Source organism: Schistocerca serialis, chromosome 3 (assembly GCF_023864345.2).
Source record: "Schistocerca serialis cubense isolate TAMUIC-IGC-003099 chromosome 3, iqSchSeri2.2, whole genome shotgun sequence".
Lineage (NCBI taxonomy): Eukaryota > Metazoa > Arthropoda > Insecta > Orthoptera > Acrididae > Schistocerca > Schistocerca serialis.
The window spans coordinates 852333256-852347600 of NC_064640.1; the positions used below are offsets into that span (position 1 = coordinate 852333256).

The following is a 14345-nucleotide window of genomic DNA, read 5'->3' on the forward strand; positions in this document are numbered from 1 at the left end:
GAGCTTCATGATAAACCAAGTTACTTCTCATACTACAGGAAACAGACTCAGAAGGAGTATGGATTTCAGTTTGAACTTTTCAGTGCTCCAGGCAAGTGTGTTTTTAAGTGCAAGTACATTTCTTAGGTAAGCACAGCCCTTCCATCAGATTGGAGTGACATTAGTTAGCTGGAAATTAGTGTTTGAGACAGTGAGATCAATGTGGGAATGTTTAGCTTCAACAGAAATTTTTAGAGTAATGTCTTTGTGTGAGTCTTTCTCCATTTACATTGACTTTGAACTTCCTTTTTAGTTATTATTGACAACAGCTGCCAGTAGCCAGCTGGAGGTGATGTATTCAACTGACAGCATTTATCATTTTCCAGTCGAGAGCTCATATCTCTGAATCTGTCCTGAAAGTAGTTTGGTAAGGACAGGGTTTTCAGTTATTGACTCTGGAGTAGTGAGAAGTTCAACCCTCTCTCACAGGTCAAGTCAAGGCTGGCAACCTTATTTCAACTGACTGGGTAGTGTGGCAGTGCCGAGAAGTTATCCAGTTCTACTAATAATGCTTCAGATTAAATCTACAGAGCAGTAAATCACATTATTTGTGTAGCACACTGGTCATTGCTAAGAGTAGTGCATTCCAACTGCTGCCATGGATGTAATTGCATGCAATGCCACAGAAGCTCTGACATATGGACAAAAGGATTGTTTAAAACCCAACATTGCATAGTAATGAATGCAGCCATAAGGGTGATTGTTACTTTAGCAATATAGTGGGGTTTAATAGCTGTTATTAAAATAGAATAAAAAGTTATGAAAGTAGTGATAAAATTATAATATGGTTTATAGGAAATTAGGAGTAGCATAGTATACAAATACTAGTTTGACAAAGAGAGAATGAAATTTTTCACAGAAAAAAAACAAACATGAAGAAATTAAGACTGAAGATGAGTTGTGTAACAACTGCAGGTGTAAATTGATTCCAATAGAAAATAAATGGTTTTTTTATTAAGAAGAATATGAATTTTATTGGCTGGAAAGACAATTTCTGTCAGAGTTTTGCTTAATTGAATAATAAAGGTAATTATCTCATGTTAGTGTGTAGGTGCTCACCCAGAGGATACCAGCTTTAATGGTGATGATGGAAGAAAGTTTCATCACAGGAATCTGGACAAGGGGATGAGGCAGGGAAAAGGTGGAAGCAGAGAAGAGAGGTGGGGTAACATCCCTAAAGTGTGTCACTCAGTCATTATGAGAGGGTATTTTGTACTGTTGGTTATTCCTCAATCAAATGTGAATGTAAAGTTTTACAAACACCCTCCAAGGATTTGATTTGAAGAATGAAGTATGTGAAGTGAGAGTTTACTTTCATTCCATGCTAATCTGCAATGACAGAAAAATACTGCACTGCAAAAGCACTCAGCACAGTCAACTACACAAGAAAAAAAAGAGAAAAAATAAAAAAAAGAAAGACGAAAAATGAAATGGACACTTCACTGCTGGGTCACAAGATGAATGCAACAAACATTTTCCACTAGTACCTGACAGAGAAAGCAGCATGGTATTTGTGCCCAGCCATGAAGTTCAGCATTAAGTAAGGGACTAACTGGAAACATCTAAAAAATTGGCATAATTATGAACTCTTAAAAAGACCACAGAAAACTACAAATATTATTGCTGATTTGGTCTCAGTCCTCTATGCATTCTCCTATTGTTAAGTTTTGTTACTGAGAAGAAAGCATAGAATAATACATTGTTTCCCCATTATAGCAGTCTGTATTATCACCTCTTCATGCATGTGTGTTTCCTCCTAAGACATCCTGTACATGCTATAAGCTGTTTTAATGAAGTTTTTAAACATTAATATGATCTGAATTAATATTCACCAGCTTTTCTGAAGTCACTCTTATAATTTCATGTTGCATAAAAGGGGGGGCTTTTAGTTAAGCTTGGAGATAAAAGCTTGTGCTGATTATCATTCTCCTCTCTGAGTTTCTCATTTTCTTGTTGGAGTTGTTCTCTTTCTGCTTGCCACTTATTTTTCTCTTGGTGCAATTCATCTTCCAGCTGCCTACATGAATTTACAATTTAAAGAGTTAATGATTACCAGACTTAACTAACAAAAATAAGATATGGTACTGCATTTTTGCACATACCTGTTTATCTTCCTCTGTGCTTCAAATGCCAGTACTAGCTCCACAACCTCATTTATTAAGTGTACATGACTTCCATAGTTGATACTAGCAACATTCTTCAAACCTTCAGTTTGCTTTGCTAGAATACTGTGTAACTGAATGCATTCCTCTCGCCATCTGTCAACTTCAAGTTGCAGCTGATTGTACTGCTCTGAATGAGAACAAATTTATAACACTGTCATAAATAAATGAAATTAATACTAATTCAAGTATAACAAAATAACACCAGTCGTGTAGAAAATCAGATGTTATGCTGTTGAACAGTCACCTGTGAATGTCAAGTTACCATCCCTAGAGTATTTGGAAACACAGACTTAAAATGCACATCAGGAACACATTCTCAAACATTATATCTATTATATTTGTTTTAGTGTTATATCAATTTTATACCTTTAGCATGTAGCATGATAGAATAATTATTTCTGTCTAGAACTGGCAGTATTTGTAAAAACCTGCACTTACAGAAGTCCTCAATTATTAGAAAGAGCGTCTATGGAGGGAAAAAAAAACTGTTTTTCAGTATGAAAACCATGAACTTGGCCATTTGGGAACAACAGCAACAAGAAAGATACTTACTATGATGAAGGAACAATTTGAACTTACTTAGCAATTTTCTCGTCCTGGTCCATCATCTAATGTTTGATTAGAACAGCAATCATCGAATGATAGCTGAAGTTTAGTCATATTTGCATGTAATCTTTGATTTTCCACTTCCAGTTGCTGTAACTGAAATTGAAATATAAAAGGTGTCTCAAGAATGATGCCTCAGAGATAACAGATACTTAAAACAGAATTAAACTGACTCAACACTGCTCAGTTTATGTTCCTGGCTCAAAAAAGATTTTTATGTAATGATATCACTTATCATTTTTTATGTACAATTTGAGGTACCTCAATATGCAGTGGTCTTTGTAGTATTGCATACTTGAGATTACCTCAGAGTCTGTCACACATCTATAAGTATGAAGAACATTGTCTCTTAACTGTGTCCACATTGGAGTCTATTTCTCAACAGAGTATTTGTTAAACAAACATGCTGTAAAAATGTCAATTTTCTCTGGTTCTCTTCCCTAACAGTTAGTTGAAAATGGAGCTATTTATACTTTTTAACACTACTGGTGAATGGGGTTGTTCATATTAATAGTTGGGTCTTTTGCAGCTCTGTTTATTTTATAATCAGTTTCATCATACCAATAATAAACACCCACAGCCAATGCACATACCAAATGTTTAACAGTGTCATGTGTAGCCTGCAACATCAAATGTTGCCTAAAGAAATAGTTGTTTCATGTTATGGACCAAAATCTACATCCAAGTTTTATTTCAGTTTCAACACCATGTCTAAATGCCATAATAAACATGTTTAAAATACTCTAATGCTAACCATGAATGAGCACTTTTTAAAAAACAAAAATTATGACATTGTAGCCTCGTTGCCTGGGAGGCCCCATCCAGGAAAGTTCAGCCCCGGGTTGCAAGTCTTATTTCAGGTGACGCAACGTTGGGTGGCTTGCATGTCAGTGGTGGTGTTGGTAGTGGTGGTGGTGATGGTGACACAACACGGCCGGAAATCGAACCTGGGCCCACTGCGTGGCAGGCAAACACATTGCCACTCAGCTAAGCAGGTTGACTACTAATAACAAATCAACATACATACGCTGCAGACCACCATATAGTGCACAGCAGAGGATACTTTGTGCCACTATTAATCACTTCCTCTCCTGTTTGACTTGCAAATGGAGCAATGAAGAAATGAATATCTAAAAGCCTCCATACAGGCCCTAATTTCTTACATCTTATCTTCATGATCCTTATGTGAAATGCATGTTGGTAGCAGTAGATTCATTATGTAGTCAGCCTCAAATGTTGGTTCTCTAAATTTCAGGAATAATGCCTTGCAGAAAGAGCATTATCTTTCCTCAAGGGATTCTCATTTAAGTTCATAAAGCATCTTCATAACACTTGTGTGCTGATGGTGCCATGTACCCCTCATTCACCTAAAGGGATCAGCAACCCCTCAGACACTGAACCATCATGGGCTTGCATATGTACAAGGTATTGCCTCACTGCATTGAACTGATCACATAAAGGATGACAGACAGCAGGACGAGCACCACCAGAGGTCCTCCACGTCAGGGACCTATTTCCTCAACTGGGTTGTGTGCAGAACTGGATTGGCATGAATTCCTCCATGTCCCATCTATACAGGGCAGTGCAAGCCAACACGATTTGACGGTTCACCACACCAGGGTTCTGGGCCAATTCACACACAACCTCTAAGCAGTTAATCAGTCAGGGCCTGATCAGAAGCCCCCACAGCAGCACTTATAACTTTCCAGTGATATCCTGAGACATACCTGTCAACCAGCTATGTTGAGCACTCAACCTCTGTCATTAGGGACTATCTGTGGCATGGTCTTCATGCCCCACAATGTTTATTCACTGAGTGTTCCAGGTGTGTGCCTGTTAGTGTCAGAGAAGTTGTATTATATTTTATTGAGAAGAGTTTTCCTTTGTTATTAAATCTCTCTATTGTGGTTGTAATAGACCCTTGTTCTTGTTTAGCTGTATCTTACTATTTCTTATCAAGCATCTACCCATGGGACAAATTGCAGACTGAATCTACTGGTAACAAATCCAGCTGCCCACTCTGAACTGCTTCATGTCTTCCTTCAATCCAACCTGATGGGGATGCCAAATACTTGAATGAATGAATAGCACTAGCATTCTATACACCATCTCCTTTATGGATGAGCTACACTTTGCCAAAATTCTTCAACTAAAATGAAGTCTACCATTCACCTTCCCTACTGCCATTCTGAGGTATTCAATCCACTTCATATCTACATCTACATCCAATCATTTGACTTATGTCGTACTGCACAACCACAGAAAAAAAAACCTATACAAAGGGTAGAAACTGGCACATCCCCATTATGATTACAAAAGTGGCCTCCTGCTGCTGCTCATTTGATACAGAATTCTTAGGATAACACAGCTATAAAACATTCTCACAAAAATAGGAGTATGCCATGCTGAAACTTTTGCTTCCACTGATAGAAATACGTTGCACAGAAGCTCGCTAAAAAGTGTATAATCAACTGTTTGAAATATTTCTCAATAATAGTTGCAAAGAGGATCCAAGTTTGTACCATTTATCCATCTTATTTGCTAAGTGAATAACAATTTCTGATAATTAGACAAAGTTAATTAGCAACAGTTAGAAGAAGTACCCTTTTAAGAAAGTGTCATTTGCAGCCTGTCTAAGTTTTCTGATTTATCATGGTATAGTTCTCTAACTGGATTCTTTCATGTCATGGTATAGTCCTCTAAATACATGTTTACATTAAGTATATCCCTCCTAACAAATCTTTCTTACTACTATATTGAAAGTCATTACTGAATTGAATCTTTATAATAGGAAATGTTCCCATACATCACAGCTATTAACTACAGGCAGTGTAGATAACTGCTATGAGCCTGTAACAAGAGGACTGAGTGGAGAGCAAAAAGTTTCACTTCTTAATCAATATTGGTTCTATGATACTGGTATAGGATAATTGCGGATTAGAAACTGACATTTGTTTTATGTGGGTGACATGAGCTGCGTACAATTTAATAAAGTATTGAGGAAGATTAGCCCAACATCCTTCTAGTAATGACAAATCAATCATGTCCTCCTCAACAGTGATATCTCATCATTCACCATAACTGATTTAGGAAAAATAAAAAACATGTGTTTGAAACCTGGGAAAATAGGCAACTTTATCTCCACAAAAAATTAAGACCTGCCATGCAAGTGCATGAGGTCGGGCTTGCTGATCACAGCTTACTGTAATTGTGATAGTGCTGTAGGTTAACATCGACGGTGATCTGATAAACAATTAACCATTATGATAAATTTCTCTTGGCCTCACAATAACATCAAATGATGTAAAATCATCAAGCCCTTGGGCCAAGTACTCCTCTGCCATTGTCAAGTGGTGACTATCTTTTGGTTGCTGCCATCATACTTATACAGCAGTGCTTCCTTCTTTGTTGTCACTGGTGTTTGCTCCACTGCCATATAGTGTAATACTTTCATTGCACACCCACAGCACCCACTTCAATTTTCTGATGGTAGGGTCCCAAGGCTTGCTTAACTATAGGCCATCAACTTCATTGAGAGTGTTGTTACAAATTTTTATCTCTATTGCTTTTTTAATTATGATATCCTAGAAACAACACATCTGTGTAATAATTGATGTCTTTTTAAATGAAATGTGATGTCTGTTTTCCAGAGCATGCTCTGCTACCACTGATGCCTCAGGGTAACAAAAGTGAAAGTATCTTGTGTTCTACTCAGCACTGTTCATTAGTATGCACAGTCTGTCCAACATAAAAATATCCACACCCACACAGTATTTTATGTACTACTGGCATTCAAACATCTATACCATATTTCAAAGGACTGATGAGTTGTGAAACTTTTGTTGGAGCCCTGATGACCGAATCTATTTCATGCCTCTTTAGGAAATGGCTGATCTTTCCCATTATTGAGCCATAGAATGGAAAAAACACAAGCTTAAATTTCTTCTCGTGGCCCTTCAGCTTCTATGTTTCCGGGAAGATGGCTTTTGAAATCTGGCGATTGTTGTAGCCGTTTTCCTTGAATACTTTCTGTAAGTGACTCAGTTCCTTTGGCAACCTTCCAGTGTATGAGAGAGCTTTCTATTGATGCACCAAGGTCCTCAGAGCAAAACATTTCTGTGACAGATCGTGATAGCTGTTAGCTTGCAGATCCCGATGTGTGTGGGTGGATTTCCAGTAAACACTGTGACTGAGACACACATTGCCTTACAGCAGATGAGGACATCAAGGAACAGCAAGGCACTATAGGTCTCCACCTCAATTGTGAACTTTATATTGTCATGGATATTGTTGATGTGATCCAAGAATTACCCCAGTTTTTTCACATCAAGGAGACCAGATGATGAATGTGTCATTGATGTAATGATAAAAGCAAACAGACTTTGCAGGAGGCATGTCCAGCATGATGTTCTCCATAAACAAGTTGGGTATAACTAGAGCTCATGGACTTTCCAATGTGAGGCCATCCATCTGATTTTGTATGATGGAGAATATAGAATGTTTTAATCAGACAAATGCTTTTCACTGGATGTGGCTCCTGCAAATTCTAGTTGCTTTTATCATTACATTGACAATACATTCATCATCTGGTCTCATGAATGTAAAAAGCTTGGGGAATTCTTGGACCACATCAACAATATCCATGACAACATCAAATTCACAATGGAGGTAGAGACTGGTAGCACCTTGCACTTCCTTGATGTCCTCATCTGCCATAAAGCAATTTGTGTGTCAGCCACAGTGTTTACTGGAAACCCACCCACACATACTGCAGATACCTGCACATTAACAGCTATCACTATCTGTCACAAAAATATTCTGTTCTGAGGATCTTAGTGCATTGTGTGGAAGGTGTCTCAGATGCTGAAAACCTGCTGAAGGAACTGAGCCACATACAGAAAGTATTCAAGGAAAACAGATACACTAGTTACCAGATTTCACAAACAACCTTCCTGAAAACACAGGAGCAGAAGAACCCTGAATAAAACTCAATGAAGCTTATGTTTTTTTCTGTTCTGTGGCTCATTAATCAGAAATATTAGCCACTTCTTAAAGGGGTATGAAACAGATTCAGTCTACAGGCCTCCAACAAAAATTTGACAACTCACGAGACCTGTAAAAGTGATGTAGGCCTCAGAATGCCAGGAGTATATAAAATACTGTGTGAGCATTGACAGTTTTCTGTCAGACAGAACACGAGAGATGCTTTCCCCTGTCATGTCATAAGAAATCAGTGATAGTAGAGCATGCTCTAGAATATTCACATTATACTGCATTCAAAGAGACATCATTTATTACATGGACTAGTTGCTTCTGGGATAGCATAATTAAAGAAGTGATAGATAAAAGTTTGTGAAAACACCCTCAGCAAAGGTGGTAGCCTACCATTGAGCAAGGATTGTAACACAGCCATCAGAAAGCTGAAGCAGGTGCAGCAGGGGCGCAATGCAAACATTACCCTACATGGTGCTGGAGTGAGCACCAGTGATGTCATGTAAGGCAGTGCAGCAGTAAAGGATGTTAGCGGCAACCAAAAGACAGTCACTACTTGACAGTTGACAAGGAGTACTTGACTGAAAGCTTGTGAGTTTTAAACCACTTGCTGCAGCTGGAAGTTCAAGAGAGTTTTAGTGGTACATATCACTGCAAAACCATGCATTAATATAAATCCTCCATAATATTTTAAATGACACCACATCATACTTAATCAACATGGAATGAGGTTCAGAAATGTTATATTTATGTATGGCCAACTTCACTGATTTGTACATCACTAAAACTAACCGACTTACAGCTAAGATCTTCCCAATTTCATATTCAAAAAAGATAAAAGGAGCACTAACAACTAGCCCCATGTTAGCACTTTGCCGTCCTCAAATCTCGTACAAATTTATACACTTGGCGCTGGCAGCACTAATTCAGATTACTTGGCTTGTCACTGGCCACTTGTCACCTTTCCATAGACGACAAGCTTCTAAAACATTGACTTTTGTGAGCTTTAATTTTCCAGAAATCCTCTATTTTCCATGTCATTCCACAAACTCAAATTTTCTTTTCAAGTAACTTCTTTGCAAGTTCTACACTGTTATAATAATCAGCCATGAAGAAGTGGTGCCACTTTCCCTCAGCAGGTGTCAATAGTTCCATCACTGGGTTTTGCTAAAGGCTGTCCAGCTCCGGAATATATCCCGAATGAAGAAATGTATCCTGTACTCGAATCACACAGCATCCGAATGAGTATGCTGTATTTCATAATTTTTGATGGATTATAAACTTTAAAATTTAACTGTCCACCCAATGGTGTCATTCCTTCATCAGTTGAGATGTTCTGACTTGGATTAAACATTTCTTCAAACTTTTTGGAATTGCACTTTGACTAGCCGGTCGGCATTATCCGGTTTACTGATGCTGTTGGAATAATGTAAAAATGATAATATTTGTCTGAATCGGTTGCAGGACATTACTATGAAATAAACACAAGTGACCTCAACTTACAACATTAGTCTTCCTTCTTCTCTGACTTTTGAACTATGAAAATGAAATGTGCATATGGCATATTTTGCCAGGGGTACCCTTTCAGGGAGTTTGTCAGCTGCAAGTCGTTTTAGTTGATTTCATTTTGGTGACTTACATGCCGGTATTGATGAGGACAAAACAATACCCAGTCCCCAAGCAGAGGAAACTGCTGACTCTGCTGGTAATCAAATCCAGGCCCCTTAAATGTCATTCAGCCACACTGACCACTAAACTATGAAGATGGGAGTGAACTATGAAATGCAGTTAAAAAAAGTTCATAATTGAAGTATCAAAAATTTCAGTTATATGCTTAAAATAATTAGACATCACTTTTAATTATAGATCTTCACAGTTATTAATTTACAAGATATTTCAACAAAGCAAGTTCCATTTGGTTATATAAAACAAACGTGCACAGACACAGACAGAAAAAATATTTATTGTAAAAAATCTGCAACTGTTAAACTACTTTTTTACATAGCTTCTAAAATTTTGTAGACACTTGTCATACCGTGGTACAAGTTTTTGTATGCCTTCTTCATAGAAGGTTGCCACCTGTGTATTCAACTATGTGGTAACATGTTCTTTTAGCTTGTCATTATCATTGAAGTGTTGACTACCAAGGACAGATTTTAGGTGTAAGAAGAGAGCTAGGAGCAAGGTCTGGGCTGTACAGAGGATGATCAAATGCATCCCAGTGAAATTCTCATAAGAGCTGTGAGGTGGGGGGAAAAAACACCACCTTTTGACAGTAATCCTTGGCGCTTGTTCTGTATTGCACGGCACAATTTCTTGATGGCCTCTCAGTAACCATGTGCATTGATTTCTTACCATGAGGCCAATCAATCAATCAATCAGCAAAATGCCTTTTCTGTCCCAAAAAACGGTGCACATGACTTTCAGAGGTGTCAAGATTTGCTTAGGCTTAACCTTTGTTGGGGATGAAGTGTGCCTCCATTCCATTGATTGCTGTTTTGTTTCAGGGGTGTCTTACATTACCCAAGTTTCATCCCCCCCATGACTATCTGAGAAAGAAAACCATCGATTTCTTCACTGTACTGTGTCAAAAACTGAAGTGCACTGCCCATCCATTGTTTTTTGTGTTTTTCAGCAAGAAATTTGGGTACCCAACATGAGCAAAGTTTCTGAAGTTTCAGTTTTTCAGTAACAATTTCATGAATTAGTGATAGTGAGATTTGCAGAAATTTCATAGCAAGGGCACTAACTGTAAACTTATGGTTGTGCTTAATCTTCTCTTCAATTGTGTGAACCAGTTCATCAGTAACCACAGACGGGCGTTCACTCCATTCTTCATCGTGAACTTGATCACGTCCTTCATTTAACAGTCTGACCCATCTTCTAACCATTGAATCACTCATAGCATTTTGTCCATAAACCTCACAGATTTGCCAATGAATTTCCTTTGGTTTAACTTTCTTTGCATTTAGAAAATAATTGCAGATCTGATTTCACATATGACGGCATTTTCAATTATGGCTGACATTATAAAGAAGCACTACAAAGCACATGTCGGCAGTAGCAATTTGAAAATGGCTTACATGTCTTCTCATTGAGGCAGAGTAACTGCCGCAGATAGAAATAGAAACAGAACTTAATTTGTGGACTACCCTCGTATTATTCAGTGTGGTCATTTAAAGATACAGAAGGGATGAAATTATCATGACTAGACTTTTGAAAATATATTTCTCATTTATCTGAAACAACTCTGTATCTTTATAGTAATTCTACTTTTTTAATAAAAATAAGGAAATGTGATTTTTGGATTATCTTAGAAGAGAATAATTTACAATAAGCACTGTAACTACTCACACCTCAAGTGGAGGGTCATTACTACAGTAGCACCGGCAATGCCTGAATGATAAATTCTGATTTAAAGACCCTGTCGTTAGGTCACTATTCCCATTTAATTCTGTTCTTTGATGTGGCCAGTATTCATGAAGAACATATTTCTGTCAGTCTAATGTGATATTTTATAGTTTTAAACAAATAAAATGGTAGTTTCATCCCAAAAACAACATTGTGGTGTACATACAGAAGGGAAAAAGCAGGGTTAATAGCACTGGGGGGAGTTTAAAATATTGCTTCTTTGGAAACAGCTCATACAAAATAATACCAGTTTTTAAATTTTTCATAAAACACAGTTTTTAAACTAAATATAGCATCACCTGGTTCCTTTAGCGGCTGTGAGGAAGTACATGAACAATGAGTATTATACAACTATTTTTTAACACTGGTACAGTTTTAAGAAAATCTGCACATGAAAAAAATATTTTATGTACATCATGTTCCTAGTCAAGCATGTTACTCATATTCACTATCCATCAGAACTGCTAAAAACAGTTAAAGTTCAGCGCACAGATTATTCCTCGCTGATAAGCTCGGCAATATTTACAGTTAACAGTGACTAAAATAGCTTTTTATGGATTTAAAATTTTTATTCAATCATAGTCAGAGGAACAATACAATTCGTTTCTACATCTTATGTTCTCAAAGTCTCACACTATTTACTGACAACAGAAGTAAAATTATGCATCTTTCCATAGTATAGTTAACACCATAATCTTGAATTATGATGGAAATAAATTTTTTCAAGTCTCTGTTCCTTTTTATCTACATTTTAGCCCAAGAAATATTTTATACTTCAGCTAAAGCCAATGACTGATGTAGAAATATCTAGTAGGTGTTACACAAAATATATAACAGGAAAAACAAGAAGAGTCATTAAGATGAAAAGTTCAACTCATGCAGATCTTCTCAAAGAGTGGGTCTGCCTATCACATTTATGATGGATTTACTAATAACCTCATTTGTTTTACTTTTAGCCATCTGAGGGCCTATTAGTATTAAATTTTTAAAAATGAAAAAGTGATTTTTGATTAACAATCAATATTAGTCAGCAGAGAAAGTAATATTTCAATAATTTACTTGAATTTGCAGGATGAGCACCAAACTTCTGCCTGATACATGATACCCACAGTTAACAAATGTTACAGTACACATTATAAACCAATACATAATAATAATCTTTCACACAAATAAGAAGATATAAATAATGTCATTATGTTGAGTCATAATTAGAAAAACATGGCGTAAGATCAAAAAATAAAAGAATTAGAAACTATCAAAGCAAGTTCATCCCCCCCCCCCCCCTTCCCCTTTCAATAGGCAATTACATTTTAAAATCGAAGGTTTACTGTCAGTCATGAATCACAGCAGTTTGACAGCCTCCAGATTATCATGGCTTTCCAAAGTTGCTAAGGCTGCATATGATATGATGTGTTATTTCTTCATTAATTTTCATTTTATTGACAATGAATCATTCTTTGATGTCAAATGTGATTGTCTGTATGAGACACTTGGAACACAGACACACGCACACACACACACACACACACACACACACACACACACACACACATACACACACACACACACACACACACACACACACACACTTAATAGGGAGCATGTCCACCGTTTTCACATGGATAACAGCGGTGAGGTGACACATACTGGCATGTAAGCAGTGAGGTCTTGGTAGGTCACTGTAGGGAGCTGGCAATACACCTGGACACCCAAGGCACCCGATTTCCATAAATTCCAAGGGGGGGGGGGGGGGGGATGACCTCTGATGCCACATTCAATCAGGTTCAGATCTGGCTAATTGAGGTGGCCAGCACATCAATTGGAACTCACCATTGTGTTCCTTGAACCATTCTGTCACACTCATGGCCCTGTGATATATCACATTATCTTTTTGAAAAATGCCACTGCTGTCGGTAAACATGATTGTCATGAAGGGGTTCATGTGGTCTGCAACCAATGTACGATACTACTTATCTATCATGGCCTAGCGTAAGCTCCACTGGACCCGTGAGTGTCTACTTGAATGTTCCCCAAAGCATAATGGAGCAACTGCCAGCTTGTCTCCATTCCAAGTGAAGGTGTGAAGGAGATGTTCCACTGGAAGATGACAGATTTGCACCCACCCATTGGCATGATGATGATGGCATCGGGATTCAATGCTCTGCCACTGCACCAATGTACAGTGCCAATGGTCACTTGCTCTTTTCAATTGTAGTTGTTGATGTTGTGGTGTTAACATTGGCATATGCTTGGGTCATTGGCTGCAGAGGCCCATCATTACGAGTGTTCAGTGCACTGTGTGTTCAGACATACTTGTACTCTGCCTAGTATTTAAGACTGAGGATTGTTTTGCTACAGTTTACTGCCTGTTCTGTTTTACCAGTCTGCTCAGCCTACAACGTCCGACATCTGTTATGAGTGGCAGTCCCTCAACCCCATGACGTTTGGATGTGGTATCACCATGTGTTGAAGGCAATCACCACAGCACTTCTCAAATACCTGACAAGTTGTGGAGTTTCCAATATGCTCATGCTGAGCCTCGGGCCATTACCATCTGCCCTCACTGCCGTCAGTCGAACTCAGACTGCGCACCTTCCCCATTCTACACGCGCGCGCGCAAACGCACACACAGTGTGTGTGTGTGTGTGTGTGTGTGTGTGTGTGTGTGTGTGTGTGTGTAGCAGTCATTCCTCACAAGGTGACACTGCTATTGATGGAAGGTTGGTGACCATAATGTTTTGTGCATGTCAACCAGTAACTTGCAATATCTCTGTAACACATGGTCAAATTACATTATCATGGCGAGTCCCAACAATTTAAAAAATTATATTATTTCTGAAAAAATCACTTACACAGAACGGACAGAAAGAAAGAAGTTAACTTGATTTCTTTATCATCACAGTAATTTCTTTTGTATGGTTGATATGGATATTGTGAAAAAGCAAAATGTTTAAAAAAATGAGACCATACTAACTGATACCCATATGAAATGAAACAGAAAATCCATTTTTAAATATCCTTATCAGGGTACAACTCCTTATTTACCTTTTAACATGAAATGCCTTAGTCTGAATGGAAATCTCTAGCTAAATAATAACAAAGGCTTGCTGGAGGCCCATTATGCACACAGTA

At 37.8% G+C, this 14345-nt stretch overlaps 1 protein-coding gene across 1 annotated transcript in view; it reads right to left on the reverse strand.

The window, feature by feature from the left end:
- The window catches only part of LOC126471265 (unconventional myosin-Va-like), a 163186-nt gene that overhangs the window by 68738 nt on the left and 80103 nt on the right, over positions 1–14345 (reverse strand). Inside the window, exons 7-8 of the mRNA XM_050099383.1 lie at positions 2142–2331; positions 1909–2056 (exon numbers count right to left, since the gene is read on the reverse strand). Of these exons, the coding sequence (XP_049955340.1) occupies positions 1909–2056; positions 2142–2331 (338 nt within the window). The remainder of the gene's footprint in view (positions 1–1908; positions 2057–2141; positions 2332–14345) is intronic.